Source organism: Myotis yumanensis, unplaced genomic scaffold (genome assembly GCF_028538775.1).
Source record: "Myotis yumanensis isolate MYYU_CA2020_CCGP unplaced genomic scaffold, mMyoYum1.0.hap1 SCAF_1, whole genome shotgun sequence".
Lineage (NCBI taxonomy): Eukaryota > Metazoa > Chordata > Mammalia > Chiroptera > Vespertilionidae > Myotis > Myotis yumanensis.
Genome location: NW_027223752.1, coordinates 63,642,802 through 63,666,836, shown reverse-complemented (window position 1 = coordinate 63,666,836; position 24,035 = coordinate 63,642,802). Strand labels below are relative to the sequence as shown.

General features: G+C 36.8%; 1 protein-coding gene across 4 annotated transcripts in view; it reads right to left on the bottom strand.

Moving 5' to 3' along the window:
• TRPM7 (transient receptor potential cation channel subfamily M member 7) overlaps positions 1–24,035 on the bottom strand; it is a 123,227-nt gene that overhangs the window by 40,655 nt on the left and 58,537 nt on the right. Inside the window, exons 13-21 of one of the 4 annotated variants that reach the window (XM_070422982.1) lie at positions 19,645–19,698; positions 17,155–17,295; positions 16,511–16,645; positions 15,297–15,577; positions 13,355–13,583; positions 11,897–12,052; positions 11,674–11,817; positions 8,029–8,157; positions 5,061–5,339 (exon numbers count right to left, since the gene is read on the bottom strand). In XM_070422982.1, coding sequence (XP_070279083.1) covers positions 5,061–5,339; positions 8,029–8,157; positions 11,674–11,817; positions 11,897–12,052; positions 13,355–13,583; positions 15,297–15,577; positions 16,511–16,645; positions 17,155–17,295; positions 19,645–19,698 — 1,548 coding nt within the window. The remainder of the gene's footprint in view (positions 1–5,060; positions 5,340–8,028; positions 8,158–11,673; positions 11,818–11,896; positions 12,053–13,354; positions 13,584–15,296; positions 15,578–16,510; positions 16,646–17,154; positions 17,296–19,644; positions 19,699–24,035) is intronic. The other 3 variants (XM_070422992.1, XM_070423002.1, XM_070423012.1) reach the window with 3 other exon arrangements.

The window sequence follows — 24,035 nt, the reverse complement described above, 5'->3', positions numbered from 1 at the left end:
ACTAAATAATCTGGCAATCAGAGCTGGAGCCCCTTACATATTAAATATTAGGCTAAAACCAATTCTTTCCCTAAAGCCTTAATTCCCCGATGTTTCCTGGAAATACTTTATGAACAGCAAATGAATGAATAAGTACTCCTTTGTGTGATAAAGAGTAAACCAGTAATTCTAATTTTTTGTTGTTGTTAATCCTCACCTGAAGATTTTTTTCTCCACTGAATCCTAGAGAGAGTGGAAGGGAGAGGGGAAGTGTGGGAGAGAGCACGAGAGAGGTTGCCTTCTTCACTTGCCCAACAAGGGTTAGGATCCAACCTGCAACCCAGGTACATGCCTTGACTGGGAATTGAACCCAAACCCCTTGGGTACGTGGGCCAATGCTCTAACCACTGACCAATAACAGCCAGGGCATAAACCAGCAATTCTTTTCAAAAAATGTTTTTATTGATTTTTAGAGAGAGGGGAAAGAGGGAGAGAAACACTGATGAGATGATGAGAGCATCAATCAGCTGCCTTCTACATGCACACACCACTGGGGATTGTGCCTGTAACCCAGGCATGTGCCCTGATCAGGAATTGAACCAGTGACCTCCTAGTTTCTGGGTTGACACTCAACCACTGAGCAACACTGGCCAGGCATAAACGAGTAATTCTTAAGTGGGGAGAATAGGACATTATCCTGGAGAAAAATGTAGTATGAAAAAGCAAATATAATAATAAAGCTTTATATTTAGAAAATTTAAAAATCTTGTTTTCATTATGTAAAGTAATGCTGATAATCCTGTGAGCTAGTCTAGTTACTCGGAAGGTAAATTTAATTTAGAAACAAGATTAAGAAAAAGGGTTTCAGAAACCCTAGAAATAGATTTTTATATTTAACTAGAGGCACGGTGAGTGAAATTTGTGCATGAGTAGGGTCCCTAGGCCTGACCAGCGATCAGGGCCAATCTGTAGGGCGACCGGTGGGGCGATCGGGGGGCCCCCACTGACACCCGCCTTAGCTGGCCTGGGGCCTGTGGGAAGCTCCTGCGTTGAGCATCTGACCCCTGGTGGTCAGTGCGCATCATAATGACTGGTCGTTCTGCCATTTGGTCGATTTGCATATTAAGCTTTTATTATATAGGATAAAAGGAGGCAGATATTTTAAAAGAATTGAAAAACAGCATAAATATAGGCCCATTTTGATAAAACTATTATATACATTTATTTGTGTGAAGTTTGACACAAATAAACACATGTATTCATGAAGGGTGGAAAGGTATACATATATCAAACACTGTTAATAGTGGAATAGAGTTTGCATTTTTTTTACCACTGAAAACTGAAAATATTTATGGTAGTAGGCCCAATACATTTTAGATTGTTCAGTTCAGTGTATAAAGAACTGCACATTAGCCCTGGGTAGGTGTTTCAGTTGTTTGGAACATTGTCCTATAACACAAAAATGGTTGCAGGTTTGAACCCGGGTCGGGGCAATGTGTACAGGAGGCACTCAATCAATGTTTATTTTTTTCTCTCGCTCCCCCCCCCCTCTCTTCCTCCCCCCCTCCCCCCCCCCCCCCGTCTCTAAAAATCAATAAAAACATACTCTGGTAAGGATAACAAAAAACAAACAAACAAAAGAATTGCACATTAAACCTAACATCTACATTTAAAAAAAACAAAAACTGCCAGATGGTTATGCCTATGGGAAAGAGCAAAAAATTGGGCATACCACATCAGGAAATGATTAGATGATCTGGATGTAACCTTTTTTTAAAAAAAAATTTTTATTGATTTCAGAGAGGAAGGGAGAAGGAGAGAAAGATAGAAACATCAATGATGAGAGAGCATCATTGATTGGCTGCCTCCTGCACGCCCCCTACTGGGGATCAAGCCTGCAACCCAGGCATGTGCCCTTGACTGGAATTGAACCCAGGACCCTTCAGTCTGCAGGCCGACACTCAATCCATTGAGCCAAACCGGGTAGGGCTGGATGTAACTTTTAATACTAGCCTGGATCCATAAAGACAGGAGGAAAGAGGTAACTAAAGACATAAACTATAATAGTATTTGTCCAGCTGACATTACCTTTCGAAGTACATTAATAATGGGACAAGAGGCCCTGACCAGTTTGGCTCAGTGGATAGAGCGTCAGCCTGCAGACTGAAGGGTCCTGGGTTCAATTCCAGTCAAGGGCATGTACCTTGGTTGCGAGCACATCCCCAGTGGGGGGGTGTGCAGGAGGCAGCTGATCAATGTTTCTCTCTCATCGATGTTTCGAACTCTCTCTCCCTTCAAAAAAAAAAAAATAATGGGACAAGATCATGCGGTAGGTTGGAGCTGAGAATGAGAAACAATTGTGAGACATTTTTTGGACTGCCTCACTTGTTGAAAATCACCATAATGAACAATCTGACTAGTTGCTTTCAACACCCATACATTGAAAAGTTACTCCAAAATGATAAGGAAAGACAAAGAAATGTCAACTTTTTCCTTTCATGGAAGAGAAGTCAAGTGGGGGCAAAGGATAGCACTCTTTGATGTTTTCCCCTATATTTTCCTCCCCAAAAGTCCCAGTTTTTAGTGTTCTATATAATTCAGGCTATACCCTGCCTATTCAATTTGACTGCTAACTACTCCTTATGTTATATAATAAAAGTATAGTATGCAAATTGTACCCTCGACCAGGAGGCGGGGCCGGTCGGGGGAAAGGAGGGAGGCCCTGGTAGCACTTGGGACCCTACCAGTGCGTGAATTTCATACACTGCGCCTCTAGTCATAAAAGAAGCTCCAGTCATGATATTCTTTTTTACTCATATCTTCTCTTAAGCTTTCAAAGAATAGGTCACATCCCATTAATTTATTAAATGCCTCCACAGATTAATCTCTTTCCATGAATCCCTATATTCCCTACCCATCAATTTAATCAATAGGCCTCATTGATAGCTTACTAACATTTCCTGATTTTCTAAAATACTTTAAGTGGGACAGGCTCCTCAAGCTAGATTACACAATTATTAAAAACAACTACAGGACTGGTAAAGTCAAAAAAAGAGAGACATGGTTTCAGAGGCAATATCCTAATACTTACTGCATTTCTTAGGTATCAGTGAGAATATAAGAAACATTAAAAACTACTTGGTAATAATTAGTTTAAATTTATAATTTCATATAGAAAAATTTTAAGGATCAACCTATTAAAATGAATGTTAAGCATTTTTATGCTTTGTCTTTTTTCTATTTTAAATGGCTTTATCCATCCAACCAACAACTATGTATTATGGAGAACCTACTATGTGACAGACACTGTGATAAGTTGCAGAGATATAAAGGTGACCAAAATGAGACAAAGTTCCTACTCCAAAGTTTATAGCCTAGAGCAGTAGTTCTCAACCTGTGGGTCGTGACCATCAAAAAACACATTTAGCATATCAGATATTTACATTACGATTCATAACAGTAGCAAAATTACAGTTATGAAGTAGCAACGAAAATAATTTTATGGTTAGGGGTCACCAAAACATGAGGAACTGTATTAAAGGGTTGCGGCATTATGAAGGTTGAGAACCACTGGCCTAGAGGAAAGTATAAATAACCCAGCAAGATTAGGATTTAAAATACAGTTAGACATTAATGTTCTGAAGGAAAGAAACAAGGGTCCCATAAAACTATACAGCAAATAAACTTGATCCAGCTGGAAGAAATCAAAAAAGCTCCCCTGGAAAAAAAATCATTTTGCAGCTGAGAACTGAAGTATAAACCTAAGTTAATTAGTCAAAAAGGCTAAGGGCATGAGTATAGATGAGGGTGATCACACCAGGTAGAAAGAACATGAGCTATGGTTCTCTGATAGGGGCTATGTTAAAGAACATATAGGAAGACATGTTTGAATAGAGCACAGATAGAAAGAAAAGCAAACTGGGTAGGACTTAAGAGTTTCACTAAGAATATTGATCTCTAAGAGCAATGCAAGCCCTGACCAGTTTGGCTCAGTGGAAAGAGCATCAGCCTGCGGACTGAAGGGTCCCAGGTTTGATTCCGGTCAAGGGCATGTACCTTGGTTGCGGGCACATCCCCAGTAGGGGGTGTGCAGGAGGCAGCTGATCGATGTTTCTCTCTCATCGATGTTTCTAACTCTCTATCCTTCTCCCTTCCTCTCTGTAAAAAATCAATAAAATATATTTTTTAAAAAAAAGGGCAATGCAAAACCATTAGATTTTTTTAAAAAGGGAAGTGACATTCAGATTTATATTTTGAAACAATTACTCCAGCTATAATGTAGATTGAAGATAAACCAGAGTGGTTGTGAATAAACAGATCACTAGACTGCTGAAGGTACAAGAAGATGATAGATTGGCTTAGGGCAGGGATGGATAGCATCTGGCCCATGGACCACATAAGGCCTGAAAAATTATTTGGTCTGGTCCTGCCAAGAAATTAGGAGTTAATTAAACATCTGATCATATTTTTAAGCAGGCGAATTTTTAAGTTGATAATTTTGTATGGCCCATGAACGATGTCATAAATATCCAGAAAAAAGGTTCCCCACCCCTGGTTTAGGGTAACAACAGTAAGGATAAAAAGAAATTCAGATAGGAAATAACAAATTCCAATTTCAAATATTCCATAGCAAATAGCATTTAAAAACGAAGGCATTTCAAAATAAATCTGTTTCCCACCCCTTCAACAATATACATAAAAATATTCTCTTCAGCCCTAACCAGTTTGGCTCAGTGGCTAGAACGCCGGCCTGCGGACTGAAAGGTCCCAGGTTCGATTCCGGTCTAAGGGCATGTACCTTGTTTGTGGGCAGGAGGCAGCTGATCTATGTTTCTCTCTCATCGATGTTTCTAACTCTCTATCCCTCTCCCTTCCTCTCTGTAAAAAAATCAATAAAATATATTTAAAACAAATATATTCTCTTCAAAAGTTAATACCCTTAGGAATGGCTGATTTGGAGTACAAAGCAAATACACATGAAATAACATTCTCTGGTTCAAGTAAAGCTATGTTAACATTTTTATGATTTTAAGAAACAATATTGATAAACTGATATGATTATCAGATACCTCTCAACTTACCATTTTTCCAATCATCATTACATAAGGTCCTGCCTGTTGATTTACAGCTAGAAAATCTAGCAAACGCACATACCAAAATATTATGTTAAGACAGTAAATTAATCTTCCAGCCACAAAAACATGATTTTTATATCCTTCCTCAAAGTTCCATTTTGCTCCATATCTTAGTCCAAATCCAATGAAGAAAGAAATTATGGCAATTGTATCACTGATATTGAAGTAATCACTAAACCACACTTTAATCTTCTGGCTTATTTTTCCAGCTTCAGACATAAAGATCTAAAGATTAAAAAAAAAGTTTAATCAGTTTCTTCCTATTAAAAAATATAACATTCATTTATAACATTACAGTAGATTTTTACATATATTTTGGTATTTCAAAGTATTTTTTATTTTCTTGGCTTTTGATGATGCATATGATCACCAAAACAATTCAGTAAGATATCCGAGACAGATACTTCTTATCCTAATTTTGTATATAGAAAAAACCCCACATTAAACAACCACCACAAATGACTTGCTCGATTAAATAAGATGCTGAAAATCTTGGACTGGACCATAGTTTTCTAAATTGGAATGTGAGATGCTTTTGAAAAGTTGTTTTGTATTTCAATGAAATAATACTAGGATAGCCTGGTAAGATGTCTCAAAGGCGCTTTATTTACAGAAAGTAAACAACTCTCTGGTTTTAAGTAGCTGTACTTATTTCTTTCCTGAATATAAAAATTTAAAAAAATTTTGTGTGAAATGGTAACACATTTACATCTTCAAAATCATAAAGTAAATACTGAAAAGTCTCCCTTCCACTTTTCTGCCTTAGCCAGTTAAGTCCTTTCTCCATTAGAGACAAATACTTTTATTACAGGCATAGCTCATTTCATTGTACTTTGCTTCACTGGCTTTAAAGGTGTTGCCTATTTCACAAATTGAGGGCAAGACCCTTCACCAGTAAAAAGATTATGACTCGTTTCAGTGACAGACCTGCTTTATTAGAGTGGGCTGGAATCATATCTCTAAGGTATGCCTATACTATATAATGAATCCTTGTAGAAATGTTTTATATATGTACTGGTACTAGAGGCCCAGTGCACGAATTCATGCAACAGTGGGGTCCCTTGGCTTGGCCTGCGGGATCGGGCAGAAACCGGCTCTCTGACATCCCCCGAGGGGTCCTGAATTGTGAGAGGGTGCAGGGCAGGCCGAGGGACCCCACTGGAGCATGATTGGAGCCGGGGAGGGACGCAGGAGGTTGCCCAGGTGGGGAGGGACCGCAGGAGGGCTCCAGGGTGTGTCCGGCCCATCTCACTCAGTCCCGATTGGCTGGAACCCAGCAGCAAGCTAACCTACCAGTTGGAGCATCTGCCCCCTGGTGGTCAGTGCACGTCATAGCGATTGGTTGACTGTCTGCCGCCTCGTGGTCAGTGCACATCATAGCGAGTGGTTGAGTGGCCTTAGCATATCATTAGCATATTATGCTTTGATTGGTTGAACAGCCAACCGAACACTTAGCATATTAGGCTTTTATTACATAGGATATTTAGAAGAATTCTTTGAAACTTGCTTTTATTATTTAACAACCTAATTTCTTCAAACAAGTTGGTAAAACAACAGATTTATAAACATATGAATCATAATACCTAGAGAAATTTAAAATGCATAGTAAGCTATTTAATAAGATAAATTCCTATGATACCCAAGTGGTAGAGCAGTACCATGCCCTTCATTTATTTTTGCAATTTCATGTATTCTCTAAATGTAAGCATAGACATAAAATAATTCAGAAATTATTAAGTAAATGTGTTATAAAACAACTTATGTAGTTATGAGTTTGAATTGAAAGTACAAAAGCATTTTCCCTCCATATCAGGATATTAAAAATTTACAATTAAAATTTAAAACTTTTATAGACATAGGATCTAAATCTGTATGATAATTCAATGGGCAATAGAGTACACTTAAGAGGGCAGTGCAAGATAAGAACCTATATCTAACTTATATACCTATATATAACCTATATATATAACTGGCTATACGTATAATTAATTCTTTTGGAAGAGTGGCAGAGAGAGTATATTTATATGTTCAGAAAATATGTAAGCAAAAACAGGTTATGTCCCTGAGATAAATCATTGTCTGTAATTTGTGGCAAACAACATACTGATCTCTATTCTTTTATAAGTAACTAGTGCCTCGGTGCACTGATTCATGCACATTGAAAGGAAGTTAATTAGAAGGTGGCTGGTGAGGTGGGACTTGGCAAGATCAGCCAGACACACCCTGGAGCCAACCTCTCACCGTCCCTCCCCAACTGGCCACAGCTCGAAGGGTGTCTGCGGAGTGAGCGGGTTCCCTCTGGCAGGTGGAGTCCCTTGGGCTGGCCAAAGGGGATCGGGCCCAAATCGGCTCTCTGACATTCCCCAAGGGGTTGCAGATTGCAAGAGGGTGGTTCTCAGGTGAAGCACCCTGGAATCGGGCTCCCTCCTCTCTGGTTCCAGGGTGGGTCATCTGAGAACCACTGCTTTCCAGTCACCACAGCTCAGCAGCTTGGGCATTGAGCAGTCTGCTCCCTGGTAGTCAGTGCACATCATATGTACCAGCCAGTTGGACAGTCACTTAGCCTTTTATATATATATAGATTTTTTAAATTTGATTTTGAGAGAGAGAAACATCAATTTGTTCTTCCACTTATAATCATTGGTTGATTCTTGCCTTGATGGGAGATTGAATCCACAACCTTGGTGTTTGGGGACAATGCTCTTACCAACTGAGTGACCCAGCCAGGGTAGGATCTCTATTCTTTTGTCATGATTTTTATAACAGCAAAAATAAACATGGTCCACTATAAAGTCACTCACCTATAAAGTCATCACTTAAATTATCATACACATACCCATATACATTCCCAAAACAAAACAAAAGATTCTCCAAATATACAGTAAGTTACTGGTAGGAAAAACTAAAGACATACCGCACGGACTTTCTCAATAGCATAGGTAAAAATATAAGCAATAACAATCCATTCTTGAACTGAAGGTAATTGTTCCATTTGTACAAGAACCACAAATGTATAAAGCATCAGAAATCCTAAGTAAGCCAACTAATAAAAAAGAAAATACAAGATATGAATAAAATTAATTACAAAATAAATATTTTACTCTGAAAATTTTCAATACACAAAAAAAGAGACTAAATGAACTCTTGTGAACTACCTCCCAGCTTTAATCATTAAAATAGTTTTAGAAGTAATTCTTCAGTGCAGACATTGCATTTATTAATCAAAATATAAATGATCTTCAAAGTATGTGTTGTTCTAAAACTTAGTTGGCTTTTTAGTACTTCCCATTGGATAGTGGTTCTCAACTTGTGGGTTGCAACCCTTTTGGGGGTCGAATGACCCTTTCACAGGAGTCACCCAAGATCATCGGAAAACACATATATAATTACATATTGTTTTTGTGATTAATCACTATGCTTTAATTATGTTCAATTTGTAACAATGAAAATACATCCTGCATATCAGATATTTACATTATGATTCATAACAGTAGCAAAATTACAGTTATGAAGTAGCAATGAAAATAATTTTATGGTTGGGGGGTCACCACAACATGAGGAACTGTATTAAAGGGTCGCGGCATTAGGAAGGTTGAGAACCACTGCCATAGGAAGAATTTTATAATACCAACGTTTATGTTCTCAGCTTAGCCTACATAATTCCATTTAACTTATAATATACCTAAAGCATCATAATATATTAAATTTACTAAAGAACTTCACCATCATCATCAAGAAATACATACCAGGTGTACCAGTTAATAATGGCGGATTTTGTAATCAAAGAAAACACGATAATTTCAAGAGAAACATCAAAAGTGCCTTATTCAAAGTAATGTCCAACGCTAGCTACACATTTGCCCCATCTTTTAGGTATTTTGTGGATACCGTTCCAGTAGAACTTTTCTTGTTTTGAGGCAAACCATTCAGGGATCCAATTTTCCACTACTTCGTATGTTTTGAAGTGCTGCTCAGAAAGTGAGTGTGCCATCGATCGGAACAAGTGGTAACCTGAAGGAGCAAGGTGTGGTGAATACGGCAGGTGGGTTAATACTTCCCAGGGCAGATCTTTTAACGTGTCTTTAACTGGTTTTGAAGTGTGTGATGGTGCATCATCATGAAGCAAAATTACTTTCCCGTGTCTTCTGGCACATTCTGGTTGTTTCACGATCAAAGCATGGTTCAAATTGATTATTTGTTGTCGGTAGCGATCAGTATTAAGTTTCACCTGGTTTTAGAAGCTCATAATACACCACACCTTCCTGATCCCACCAAACGCAGAGCAGTATTTCCTTTCCAAAGCCATTTGGCCTTGCAGTCAACGTTGATGGTTGACCTGGATCAACCCATGATTCTGCGCATTTGGGATTCTCAAAATAAATCCACTTTTCATCGCAGGTCACAATTCGATGCAAAAAAGACTTTCTTTCGTGCCGTTGAAACATTTTACTGATGACTTTTCCGTTTTCCATGTCTTTCGTTCAGCTGATGTGGCACCCATTTTCCTTCCTTTAAAATCTTTCCCATTGCTTGTAAATGATCAGAAATTGTTTGCTGGGCAACGTTTAATCTTTCTGCAAGTTGTTTTTGAATTTGACATGCATCTTGATCCAATAATGCTTGTAATTGTTGGTCTTCAAACTTTATTGGTTGACCTGGACGTTCTTTGTCTTTCACACGGAAATCACTTTTAAAGCGTTTAAACCCGAGTTGATAAGTATCTTGAGATGGAGCATGTTCACCATAAGCTTCCCGAGGTGTACGATAACTTTCAGCAGCATTTTTCTTCAAAATAAAGTAATGAATTAAAACTTCCCGCAAATGCTCTTTTTTTGGCATGAAATTCGACATTTTTAAGTGTAAAAATATCTATGATATTAACATCTCCAGAAAACTTGACATATAAAGTTTTGAAGCTTGCTGTCAATACAACAAAATAGCATACATACCAAATCACATATATATCAACATGTATGTAATTCCACTATTGAAAAAAATCCGCATTATTAACCAGTACACCTGGTACTGCCTGCTTCTTCCCTCCACAAACAACATAGTATTCCTAGAAAAGACAACTAGCTCCTCGTCACTGAGGTTGAAATCCCAAGAAATGGAAACCAATATGAAAAGCATTTGCTCTAGGAATGGGAAAATTCCACTTTTGATAGTCTTAAAAAAAAAAAAAAATGATAGGGAGGTGATAGTCTATATATAATAACATCTAAACAATCATTTAAGTTCAGAGGAAAACCCAGATTCATCGATCCTAGAACAATTGTGGCTAAGAATCATCTTTGTCTCTACTGTTCTTAAAATAAGCTACATGATGATTTCCCTATGGCAGGATAGGGAAGTAAGCTGCAATAAATAAAAAGAGAAATTTCTGCAGCCACCTGGATTGTTCATTTTAATCCTTCACATGAATGCAAACTAAGATACCTACATTTTTTCATTAGTGGGGACAGAATTTGGGGATTATGTTAGATAATTCAAATGTGCAATTTCAACACCTGAACAAGATGAAGCAAGAAAATTTCCATATTGAAACGGAAACGTGATCAATTAGTCTTACGTTAATGGGCATGTGTGTGGTTGGGAAAACAATGCTTGAAGGAACAAATTCTCAACTGTTCATCTTAGCACAAAGCTATTTGTATACTTTCGCAATTCTTCAAGTCTGACGATAAAAATGAAAAACAATAAAAATAACAATAAAATAAAAACAACTTAAGCCATAGCCAGTGTGGCTCAGCTGGTTGGGGGTCATGCCCTACACCAAAAGGTTGCTGGTCCATTTCCAGTCAGGGCACATGCCCAGATTGTGGGCTCGATGCCAGGTAAAGGGTATGCAGGAGGCAGCTGATCAATGTTCTACTCTCACATCAATGTTTCTCTCCCCCCCCCGCCCCCAAAAAAAGGTCAGTAGAAAAAATATTTAATTCAAAAACAATGCAAAGCAAAAAAAGCTTAAGAGGTTTTCTGGGAAGGAGAGTAAAATCTCATTTGCTCATTCCTGGTTAGTCTCATGTGTTTCTTCAGATGAGACTATCCCTCTATGGACATACATGTCCATCAGTAAAATCCATTCCTCCATAAATCAAGAGAAAAGCTGATTATGAATAAAACTATATGAATTATCTAGATTACTTTTCAACATCAATTAATAATGCAAGAAAGGCTTATTTCCAAAATTTTAATATTATCTGCAAAAACCCTAAAACACAAAGCAGTTATAATTTTGAATTAGTTTCTTTTGATTAATCTTAACCAATTTTTTGGGTAGATAATTAGTATCTGTTACCCACTTACAAAGGCATATAGTTACCACATATTTGTTCAGTAAGTTTCTGGTTCCAATCAGAACTAGTTCCAATTAGAACGAAGATTTGTTAATTTTTATTATTCTATATGATAGCTGTTTGGATAAAACTAATTCAAACTTATTGTTCTTTTAAATGGAAAATGGCTTTTCAGTTATTCATTTACATCAAGATCAGTATGGACTCTAGACCAAGCCTGTCTTTTAAAATCATTATGTTCATACAATTTAAAAACATACCGTGTTAAACCAGAATTTTACAATTGGTGCATGATAAAAGGCATAAAACTTTCGTGTGATTGGAAGCTTTTTTGATTTTATTTGTATCTCCATTTCACTCTTTCCTTCATTGCTGTCCAATATTCTTACTTCTTTAAATACTTCCTAAAATAAAAATAATACTTATAAACATACACATTTATTCACAAATTTATAGTCACTTAAAAAAATTCTCCCCCCTTACCATAGGAATCTCTTCTGCGATGTTCTGAAAGTTGTTTTCACTGTCTTCCATTGTCATTTGATGGGCATCTTGAGATTGTGGAATATGAGACATTTCAGCCTTAGTTTTGTATTCCAGCATTAATATGGTAGGTGGGACTAAAATGCTTAATATAACCTAAAAATTTCAGAAACATAAATTCACATTTTAACATTAATAACTTCCAAGAATATAATACAAGCAATAAAAAAATATTAAGTATCCTTACTATTAGTCAGCCATTTTGCCCCTGGTGGTATAGGGAATAAACCTTAAACTTCATTTCTACTTACAACTATTTTTAAAGAGGCCCAGGTTGAATTGTTTTAAGGAGTAACAAAACATTTAAGTATTATGATATGATGGTGTAGAAAATATTTAAGATTAAAGACTTGTCTTTTAAAAAAATCAAATTACAATCTGTTCAGAAAACACATTTGTTTAAACAAAATTCAAGCCTTATGAAGTTACTACGTGCTTAATTTTATCCTAAATCTCTTCGCAAGTGTTCCATGTTACATCATCATCACTCAGCTTATGCCTCCATAAAAAAAAGCATAATTTATAAAATTGTATGTTATGAAGCACAAAGAAATTAGAATTGTGTATCAGGGTTTCTACTAGTTAATCTTTCACCATTATTTTTGATAGAGGATTAGTATTTGTTATCTACTTATAATAGTTAATGATTAAACTACTTGCCTGATTTCTGCCTTCTACATTTCTGTACCTTATTTAAGATATAAGATAACAAAAAGGGAGTTTAAAGTAATATCTCTCACAATGATAAAACTGAAGGTACCAGCCCACATTCTTGACCATAAAAACCAGGCATATTGCCTGGCTGGTTTGGCTCAGCGGATAGAGTGTCGGCCTGTGGACTGAAGGGTCCCAGGTTTGATCCCAGTCAAGGGCACATGCCCAGGCTGCAGGCTCGATCCCCAGTAGGGGGCGTGCAGGAGGCAGCTGATCAATGATTCCATCTCTCTCTCCCTCTCCCTTCCTCTCTGAAATTAATAAATAAGTATATATATATATATATATATATATATATATATATATATATATATATAAAACCCAGGCATATCCAATATACTTCAAATAAATTAAAAGTAACACATTATTAAGTTAATAGATAGGTCATGAATTTTAGTATTTAGGAATCATTGCTCAGGGCTGTAAATGCCATACTTTGATTTGTTGGCCTCATACTTCTGGCTCAGATAGGGGCAACAATCACTAAACACCACACCTGGAAAGGATTTAGAATGAACAATAGGAAGGAAAAGGACACTTCATGTCACTTTGGATACAATGCCAACACCACCACCCCCATCATCCTCATAAATAAAAGCATTTTACTATACATCTGGGCTAATTCCCCCTCCCCCTCTTTTAATCTAATCACATTCTTTATATCAATTTTTTTCTAAGGTATACCTTGTACCAGGAATTTTTCCTCATATTCAGCCTTCCCATCCACATATCAGATAACAACATTTGTGTACAGGTGTGGGCTACAAAAGGCCTTAGTCTTGAAGAAACTGCTAACTTAAGGCAGGTGGAATTACTCCAGTTTTTCAGTTCATAAGTGAGCAATTTCATAGCCATGGTTTCATCTTGTCTGAAGGATTGTTCTAGTAATTCAACTGCTAGTTGACCAAAATCACTATCAAAAGATAAGAGTAAAGCATACTCATTTACCAAATTGTAGTTTTTAACCACTATTCTTACATTCATTCATAACATGTTCTAATTTTTAATATTTTCACACACATACAATACAAACAATAAAAAAAATTAGGGAATTGTGAGGTAATAGAATCATGGTAGCTCTGTTTTCAGATATCTACTGCTATGTGGAAATCACAAGGTATTTAAAATATGTCACATTAAAAATAAGACTGAAGCCCTAGCTGGTTTGGCTCGATGGATAGAGCGTCGGCCTGCGGACTGAAGGGTCCTAGGTTCGATTCCGGTCAAGGCACATGTCTAGGTTGCAGGCTCGATCCCCAGTGTGGGGCGTGCAGGAGGCAGCCAATCAATGATTCTCTCTCATCACTGATGTTTCTATCTCTCTCTCCCTCTCCCTTCCTCTCTGAAATCAATACAAATATATTAAAAAAAAAAAAAAAACTAAAAAGGTGACTCCAACCCTGGTTGGTATGGCTCAGTTGGTTGGAATATGTCCTATGCACCAAAGGGCTGTGAGTGTGATTCCTGGTCAGGGCATATACTCAAGTTGTGGGTTCCATGCCTGGTTGGAGCACATTTAGGAGGCAACTGATCAATGTTTCTCTCCCTCTCCTTCCTTTCTCTCTAAAATTAATAAAGAACAGATTCTCTTGCCCTAGCTGGTTTGGCTCAATGGATAGAGCGTCGGTCTGCGGACTGAAGGGTCCCAGGTTCGATTCCGACCAAGGGCACATGCCTGGGTTGCGGGCTCAATCCCCAGTAGGGGGCGTGCGGGAGGCAGCCAATCAATGATTCTCTCTCATCATTGATATTTCTCTCTCTCCTTCTCCCTTCCTCTCTAAAATCAATAAAATATATTTTTAAAAAAACACAAAAAACATATTCTCAAGTGAGGATAAAAAAAAAAAAGTGACTCTAGAGCACTTTCCTCTCGTCTTGAAAATAAACCTATAGTACTACAGGAAACCCAAACTAACAATGTTCATTAAAATTTTTCTATATAGTTATTTCAAACGTAGAAAAGGGTTAGTACCCAGTAGAAAGGAATGTGAATGCAGACTAACCTAATCGTGAAAAACACCTAAAACTTAAATCTCCAATAAGTAATCATCAGATCCCTGCTTGAATTATTTTCAGTAATAACTCTTACCCTTTTCTAAAGTCAACCTATTTTGGGAGAAAGAGGTCCTATTCTCTATAATAAAGCTTCCTAGAAACTACCTTTACAGCTTACTATTCCATTAGTGCCCTAAGTAAACAAAAACTTCTGTGAAATGTTGCATTCTTCTATATATGTAGTTCCACCATCTGGAATGCCCTTCCAGCTGAACTCATCTCCTTAGAACACAGCTTAAACCTTGCTTTCTTCCTTCCTTTCCTTACCATTCCAAGTGGAACTTTTCCTGATCTAATTATTAGTACATCCAATTATGAAACTAACTTCTGGCATTTCTTCTTTCTTGAATTATTTAACTCAAATTGCAAACAAAATAGTAACTTCTTTAGCATATGCATAGGTAGCCAAGTTTCTTTCTAAATTTTTAAAAATGGGTTTCTCTTAAGTATACAAATAAAATTATACATCTTATACATCTATATCCCCACTTAATCCATGATATTATAATCTTCACTTAAACAAGGTCTATTTTGTATTTTTTAAATGTTCCAAGTCGTAAATATAACTTACTTGGAATACTGTTTCAATTCTTCTGAAGTATCATCAACCAGGTCACTCTGCTTTGCTTCATAGGCCATTGAACGATAGATCTTACAGGCAACTAATGCTTTAGCCATTGATTCTTCACCATGCTGCCATAAAAATCGGGCCATGACCTGCCTCTTCATAAGGCAAGCCCAAATTAACAGTTCATTAAGTGGATAAGGAAAGCGCTTGGTTTCTGGATCATCAATATCTACAATTTCATCTTTGGTTCTTTTCTTCTTTCCTTCTTCCACAGCTGTATCAATCTTCAAGGAAAAAAATAAATATTATAAAGATCCTTATAAAAAGGCCATGATATTCATGTGGAAATTTTTATAAAATCTATTATGGTATTCTTCAACTTCATATAACTGTACAAATTATACAGTATCAATTTTATACACTTAATTTTCATTATAGCTCAAAATTCATTTTATAAAAATGGCATTTCCAAAAAATGCTTTTATAACGAAGTTTCTCGAGATTAAAGAAACGGACTATATATTTCAACTAATACTTGATAAAACACAATTTTATTTTATTTTGGAATATGTTTTTTTAATCCTCACTTGAGGATATGTTTTTATTGACTTGAAAGAAAGAGAAAGAAACATCAATCAGTTGCCTCCTGTACTCGCCCCAACAGGGAATCAAACCTGCAACCTTTTGCTGTACAGGATAATGCTCCAACCAACTAAACCACTGGCCAGGTCCATAAAACACAATTTTAATGAAAAAGAAGTTTCAGTCCTGACTGCGTAGCACAGCTGGTTAGATCATGGTCCCAATATGCCAAGGTTGCAAGTTGGATGGATCCCTGGTAAGGACAAATACAAGAATCAATAATGAATGCTATTTCTCCTCTCTCTCTCTCTCCTTTCTTCTCTCTCACAAATAAGTCAATAAATTTTTTAAAAGAAAGAAGTTTCAGTAACACCTTTGTCTTACATGCTGTTAAGTAAAAATGGAATAAAAGGAGGCAGTAAGCGTTTATCAAAACGTTTAAAAAATTGGGTTGCTATATAATCAACTCACAATGGGTATCTTTTTGTATATGGGAAAATGAAGAATCAAAGATATATCTAAAAACAATAGACAACTCTTACTAAAACAAGGAGTTTTTTTTATTTCACAGTACTCAGTAATTTAGAAAGAACAAAATCCCAAATCCAGAAAGTGTAATATTTAAACAAAAATACCTTTGGTCGGTAGGGCTGCGCTGTTTTAATGAAATGATTATGTCTCGTTTTTTCCTTTTTGTCTGCCCTATTGCCGAAAGATTCATGACTCTTTCGCAACTGAGGAGTGCCACTGGAGGTATTTCGGCCAGACCTCTGAAAATGAAAGCTTATTAGTTTTTATAGATTTAAATATGCTGATATCCTTTAAAAAATTCAAGAATCAGTTTATATTATGTATAAGTTTGTGTTTATACACACACATGAAAAATATGATTTGGTTAGGATATCAATTATAAAAAATTTCAAAATACCTAGTTGAACATCTCATTTTTAAAAAAATGTTTTTATTGATATCAGAGAGAGGAAGGGAGAGGGAGAGAGATAGAAACATCAATGATGAAAGAGAATCACCAATTGGCTGCCTCCTGCACACCTCCTACTAGGGATTGAGCCCACAATCTGGGCATGTGCTCTGGGAATCAACTGTGACCTCCTGGGTCTATACGTCAAAGCTCAACCACTGAGCAACACCGGCTGGGCAAAATCTCATATTTTTAAGACAATGCTACTTTAACCATTTTAATGTAAGTAATTTTAAACTTTTAAAGTGTATGATTTAATTTTAAAGCAAATATATAGACTTCCCCCCAAACATTACATACCCGATTATTTCCACCAAGACTATTATATATTAATCGAAAACGTTTCCGAGTATAGGTGCATCTATAGGTTCCTCCCATAAGATATTCAATAACAAGTCCTATATCAATTAGGGTGATCTTATATCCTGGCGGAAGATTTCCCTGGAAACAAAACATTAGTTTTAAAAAGACAGGATAGTATTTCTCAATAATTCCATGTGATGCTCTAAAATGACGCATATTTACTTGTTACAGAAAGCTGGAAGAAGCTTGTTTCTCTTCTTCCTTTTCTAAGGAGAGAGGATTATAAAGTTTGAAGTCTCAAAAGGTGTGGTTCAGGACAGAAGTATGGTTTACAGGAGACAGTTTGGTCTCCACCACCCTAATACTTTACAGGTGGGGGCAAAGGGACTTCTAAGAACCAACTATTCCATTTTCACTGTAACACTTATCATAAATATCATTTTCCTGTAAAAATAATGCTATAAAAGTTAATATAATGTTTCTCAAACAAGATCTTATTGCTATTTTACAGATTAGAGAAGATTTTACAGCCTTGTCTAGGATTTAGCTACTACTTATAATCCTGTTTAGAGCTGAATCTTCATTTTCCCAGGGCAATTTGTAAATGAACTCTTGGAACATAATTCACTTGTAAGTTTGGAAAGATTGTCTGTTTCAGAACCAACCATTTGATTAATTTCATTAAATAATCTTAATAGGGTTTAATCATCAGATGACTTACATATATTAACCAATTCTACCCTCTTACCATCATCATTCTTTCTACTTCCCTAATTATAATTTCATAAATTTAGTACTTTTAAAAATGCTTATACTTTTTTACATCTTGGTTTCATCTGTGAAATTTTTAATTTTAGATATCTATATTTTTAAAATCTAAAATTTAAAAAATTTAAAAATGTTCATCTTAAATATAAGGTTATTTTTATTTTATATCTAAAACCTCAAAATATGCTTTATGATTGAGAATGTTATGTATGATGTTTAGTTTTTAAAAATATAACAAATACCATTATGGTATGAGTCCACTTGAATGGGAAATATTTAAATTAAGTAAAATAATGTGAAACTATATAAATAACTTGTACAAAACTCAACTTATTAATTTGAATCAGTAAATACTCAATTACTGCCTTTACTTTAGGATTTTTTTCCAAAAAAAAATTGGGCCACTGATGTAAAAAAAAAAAAAAAAAAAAAGAATTAACAACTGCAGTTCTTTCTGCTAGCCCACATAAGTCAATCAGAATGCAAATGTGTTCTAAAACCCCCCTAGACTAAAGGTCTCTCCCATGACTCAAGGTTTCTGGGGGAAAAAAAAGTTTTAATTATTTAAACAACAAACAATTAATGTGAAATGTTTACAAGAGGCAAATCCATAGAGCAAGGAAGTAGATTAACAGTTGCCTTGGGCAGGGGCAGAATTCTTGGGGGTATTTGAAATACTTTAAAATTAGACTGTGGTGATGGTGTATAATAAAAGCCACTGAACTATACACTTTAAAAGGGTGAATTATTAAGGCAATGAAATACTTTTCAATCAAACTATAAAGAAAAGCACATACAAAAAATGAAATAAAATGTTATTTTAAGTATAATAAAGTCTAGGTTCTTCAGATGGGATAGGCCTAGTTTAGTATTAAATAAGTTATAAAACAGGAAATTACATCTCTATTTTTCAGCTTTTTAATAGTATATTCACTTAATAGCAAGTAAATGTTTGAATGAAGAATTCTAGAAAGCAAGTGTTTTAGTTCAGAAACTTAAAAATATTTCAATTAAGTGAATACTTTTTCACCAAGGAAAATTAAAAACTATTGGATACCAATAATTTAAACAGCTTTTATTTTTCAATATTCATAACTTTTATTCTTTTTTTATATCCTCACCAAGAATGTTTTTATTGAGGGGAGGGGAGGGAAACATTGATCAGTTGCCTCCTGTACGGGCTCTGACCAGAGATCAAACCTACAACCTAGGTATGTGCCCTGACCATGAATTGAACCCGCCACCTTTTGGTGTACGTGAAAGAGAGGGAGTGAGTGCACTTGCACAGGAGCATGCTTTTCAGCATTTTTATTGACAAAATCTGCCATTAATGATCATAACCTAGTGATTCCCTCAAAATTCTTGTTCAATGTCTTTTACATGCCCTGGGAACAAATTTCCCTGAACACAAGGAAAAAGATACATTCATTCTATGAATGATCTTCCTTTACAGACCAATGAGCATTATGAAGTTCACCACACTTTATGATGATTAGAAGCTCAGGAAACTCGGTTATAATTTCATAAACTTTCTTTTTCTTGATTTCTGATGTATCATGCAAAATCTTTACTTCTGTCATTACATATTTAGTACTTACTTTATTTTGTTCTAAAAAATGTCATTTTATTGATACTTTTAAGGTGTATTTAAATGATTTTTGGAAACAGATAAAGTATAACTTTTTTAAATAACATTTTTTGGGGAAAAAAGTCTCTTACCTGTTTGACATCTCGAACAAGATGAAATAGCATTGGATTAGTTGGACCTTGTTTCTTTAAGGAGAAAAAATTAGAGTAAACTATTATTTTTCTTCTAAAATAATGTAAACAACTTCCCTTTTTATTACATATAGAACTTTTATGAACCCACTTGCACAAATTACATATTTTTTTAGTTAAGTTCTGTTCAAAAGTGGAGCAAAAAAGGATATACCCATTTCATATTATTATATTTGTCTTAAACAACATATATTATTTTCTTATGTTTTTACTTATGTAACAATATGTAATTTTTATTTTTATTTTTTAGAAGTCATGCAAGCATTACAAGCTTCACAACTATATCGTTCCTTTACATTTCTTTCATTGATAATGGAGGTGTACATGCTCTTTATTGTTAAAATTTCTGCACTTATTTCTGCCATTAACCATCAAGTTGAATCAATACTTCAAGTATTTTGGGTAACAAACTTTTAACACTTAAATATGTCATCTTTTCCCTATTATCTTAATTCCACTGATGTATACTAGTAGACTAAAAACTTTTCATTTTTATAGTAATCTTATTTTGATGGTATCCTATTTTGAAAAAATACCCCAGAGTTTATCTTCTCCATCAAGACTGAGAGGTAAATGGGCCAAAAATGTATTCTTCTAAACTTTTTAAACAGTGCTCTGACCCATCTGAAATTTATTGCATTAAATTCTATACAGTACAAGCAAAGATACATATTTTCAATATTTTAAATCTATTGTCTAAAAGAAATAGCAAATGGGATTTTTTTTCTCCCATTACTGTGTTATTAATTTTTTACTTTTCCATTTTGATCACATATACTTGGTAATACATATCTGGATAAACCTATTATTTTTTTGAAAACAGTATTATTTTCTTTGCTATTCTTGACTTTCAAATTCTATATATCTAAAGATGACTATAGCATTATTGAATATAAACTATATTTTACCTCTGTTGTCTTATTACAATATTTAGTCTATCCACTCAAAAGCTGAGTTTTCCCTGCCCATTCTCCCCCATTAAAAAAAATAAATGTCTTCTAAGTTAATATGAGGTATATTATATTTTTTAGGTATTAGAAAGTTTCACTGTATTTTCTCTAACAGTTTATAATCACAAAAAAACACAATTTTTGGAATTCTATCTTATCTTAACCCATTATTGTTTATTCATGAAATATAAATGCTTAGTAAAAAATAAATATACTTTAACACAGCAGTTCTCAGAGTGTGGTCCAGGAACCCCTGAATGCCCCAAAAGACCCTTTTAGAGGGTCCATGAAATCAAAAGTATTTTCAGAATCATGTTAAGATGTCATATGCATTTTCTCATTCTCTTCCTCTCAGTGTTCAGTAAAAATTTCCAGAAGCCTCTTGATGGGTGATATCATAAAAATTAAACTCAAAAGCAAATATGAGAATCCAGCTGTCATCCATGAAGACAGACATTGAAGAGATTTGTGAAACCATAGAAGTATTCTACTCTCTTTTTGTTTCTTGAAAAATATGCTTTAATGTTAACATGTAATGGATTTATTATTGTTATTATATAAAATGTAATAAACATTTCTTGGTTTTATATTCTTTTTTTTTTAAAATATATTTTATTGATTTTTTACAGAGAGGAAGGGAGAGAGATAGAGAGTTAGAAACATCGATGAGAGAGAATCATCGATTAGCTGCCTCCTGCACATCCCCCACTGGGGATGTGCCCGCAACCCAGGTACATGCCCTTGACCGGAATCGAACCTGGGGCCTTTCAGTCCGCAGGCCGACACTCTATCCACTGAGCCAAACCGGTTTCGGCATGGTTTTCTATTCTAATGTGTTCAATATCCATACCTCTTTACATAAATAAAACCTCTTTAAAAACAGCTCTTTGAGTTATTCAATAACTTTTTTTTTTTTAATATATTTTATTGATTTTTTACAGAGAGGAAGGGAGAGAGATAGATAGTTAGAAACATCGATGGGAGAGAAACATCGATCAGCCGCCTCCCGCACATCTCCCACAGGGGATGTGCTCGCAACCCAGGTACATGCCCTTGACCGGAATCGAACTTGGGACCTTTCAGTCCGCAAGCCGACGCTCTATCCACTGAGCCAAACCGGTTTTGGCTATTCAATAACTTTTATGCTATAGGACCCTGATACCAAGAGGTTTGAAAACCACTGTTTTGTCATGTTATAATTAATCCCTTAAACTTTAAAAATTTCATAATTGATGCTGAAAGTAACTATTATCTTAATAACTGAGTTACACAATTAAAGATTACTTGCCTTGCTAATGGGACCAATTTTTATTTTTATTGTTTTATATTTGCTTTATATTTCAGGGATAAACCTTACTTCAGCACAATGAATAATCCTTTTAATTTTTATATCTGTTCGCTAGAGACACAGTAGCACGCCAACAAAGTTCAATGTAACTGTGCTAGACACTATTAAAGGAAAAAATAAAGATATAATCCCTATCCAAAGGTAATTTACAATCCATAGGGGAAGATATAATTGTATTTAACTGACTATGCCATTGGGCTTCATGAAGGCAATGGCATGGCATGGCATTTACACCAAGTTCTAAACAATAAATAAAATTCCAGCAAGTGGGAAGTAGTTGAAAGAAAAGCACAGACCAGCACTGTGTAAAGAACAAAAAAAAAATTTTTTATTATACTGGGCGACAGGGGAGAATTGCAAGTGAACAATGTAGTTGAAATACCCAATATAAGGGGATGGGATTAGAATATAAAGGTCAAATAAGGGAGATACCTAGAGCAAATGTTCAAAAAACTGGAGAGCTTTGAAAATCAAGCTAAGGGTTTGGGTATTATTCTATATACTAGAGGCCCAGTGCATGAATTCGTGCACGGATGGGGTTCCTCGGCCTGGCTGCCGATCAGGACCGATTGGGGCCATTTCTTGGCCACGGAGAGGGGCTGTGGGAGGTTGGCCGTGGGAGCACACTGACCACCAAGGGGCAGCTCCTGCATTGAGCATGTGCCCCCTGGTGGTCAGTGCATGTCATAGTGACTGGTTGTTATGGTCGCTTAGGCTTTTATATATATACTAGGGGCCTGGTGCACAAAAATTTGTGCACTCGGGGGGGGGGGGGGGGCCCTCAGCCCGGCCTGTGCCCTCTCCCAGTCTGGGACCCCTCAGGGGATGACCACCTGCTGGCTTAGGCCTGCTCCCCGCGGGATTGGGCCTAACCTGGCAATCAGACATCCCTCTGGCAGCCCTCGGCGGGTGTCCACTTGCCAGCGGGGAGCACACCTAAGCTGCAGTCGGACATCCTTAGCACTGCTGAGGAGGCTGGAGAGGCTCCCACCACCACTGCTGTACTGGCAGCCATCAGCCTGGCTTGTGGCTGAGCAGAGCTCCCCCATGTGGGAGCTCACTGACCACCAGAGGGCAGCTCCTGCATTGAGCGTCTGCCCCCGGTGGTCAGTGTGTCATAGTGACCAGTCATTCCCAGTCTTTCTGCTGTTAGGGTCAGTTTGCTTATTACCCTTTTACTATATAGGATAGAGGCCTGGTGCACGGGTGGGGGCTGGCTGGTTTGCCCTGAAGGGTGTCCCGGACAGGGTGGGGGTCCCGCTGGGGAGCCTGGCCAGCCTGGGTGAGGGGCTGATGGCTGTTTGCAGCTGGTCACACCCTCTTCAGGATAGGGATCCCCACTGGGGTGCGTGGCCAGCCTGGATGAGGGGCTGATGGCTGTTTTCAGGCTGGCCACACCCCCTTTAGGGTGGGGGTCCCCACTGGGGTGCCCAGCCAGTCTGGGTGAGGGGCTGAGGGCCGTTTTCAGACTGGCCGGTGACTGAAGCTCCAAGCCTCTCCTTTTTTTCTTTTTTTTTAATTCTTTCTTTCTTTTTTTATTCTGGGATTTATTTACCTTCTATAATTGAAACTTTGTTGCCGTCACTGGAGCTAAGAGCTGGGCTCCTGCTCGCTCCAGCTCTGTGGCCACGTCCTGCAGAAAGCAGGTATCTGGGGTTTGTTTAGCTTCTATAATTGAAACTTTGTTGCTTTCAGAGCTCAGAGCCAGGACGTGGCAGGCAGGGAACCTTGGCTTCCTCCATCACTGGAGCAAGCAAGCCTCCTGTTCGCTTCAGCTGTGTGGCTGCCGGCCGCCATCTTGGTTGGGTTAATTTGCATATTGCGCTGATTAGCCAATGGGAGGTGTAGCGAAGGTACGGTCAATTACCATGTTTGTCTATTATTAGATAGGACTAGAGGCCCAGTGCATGAAAATTCATGCACTGGAGGTGGGATCCCTCAGCCTGGCCTGCCCCCTCTCACAGTCCGAGAGCCCTCAGGGGCAGGAAGACACCAGGCGATCAGGGGAAGGTGATGCCCCCATCACACTTCTG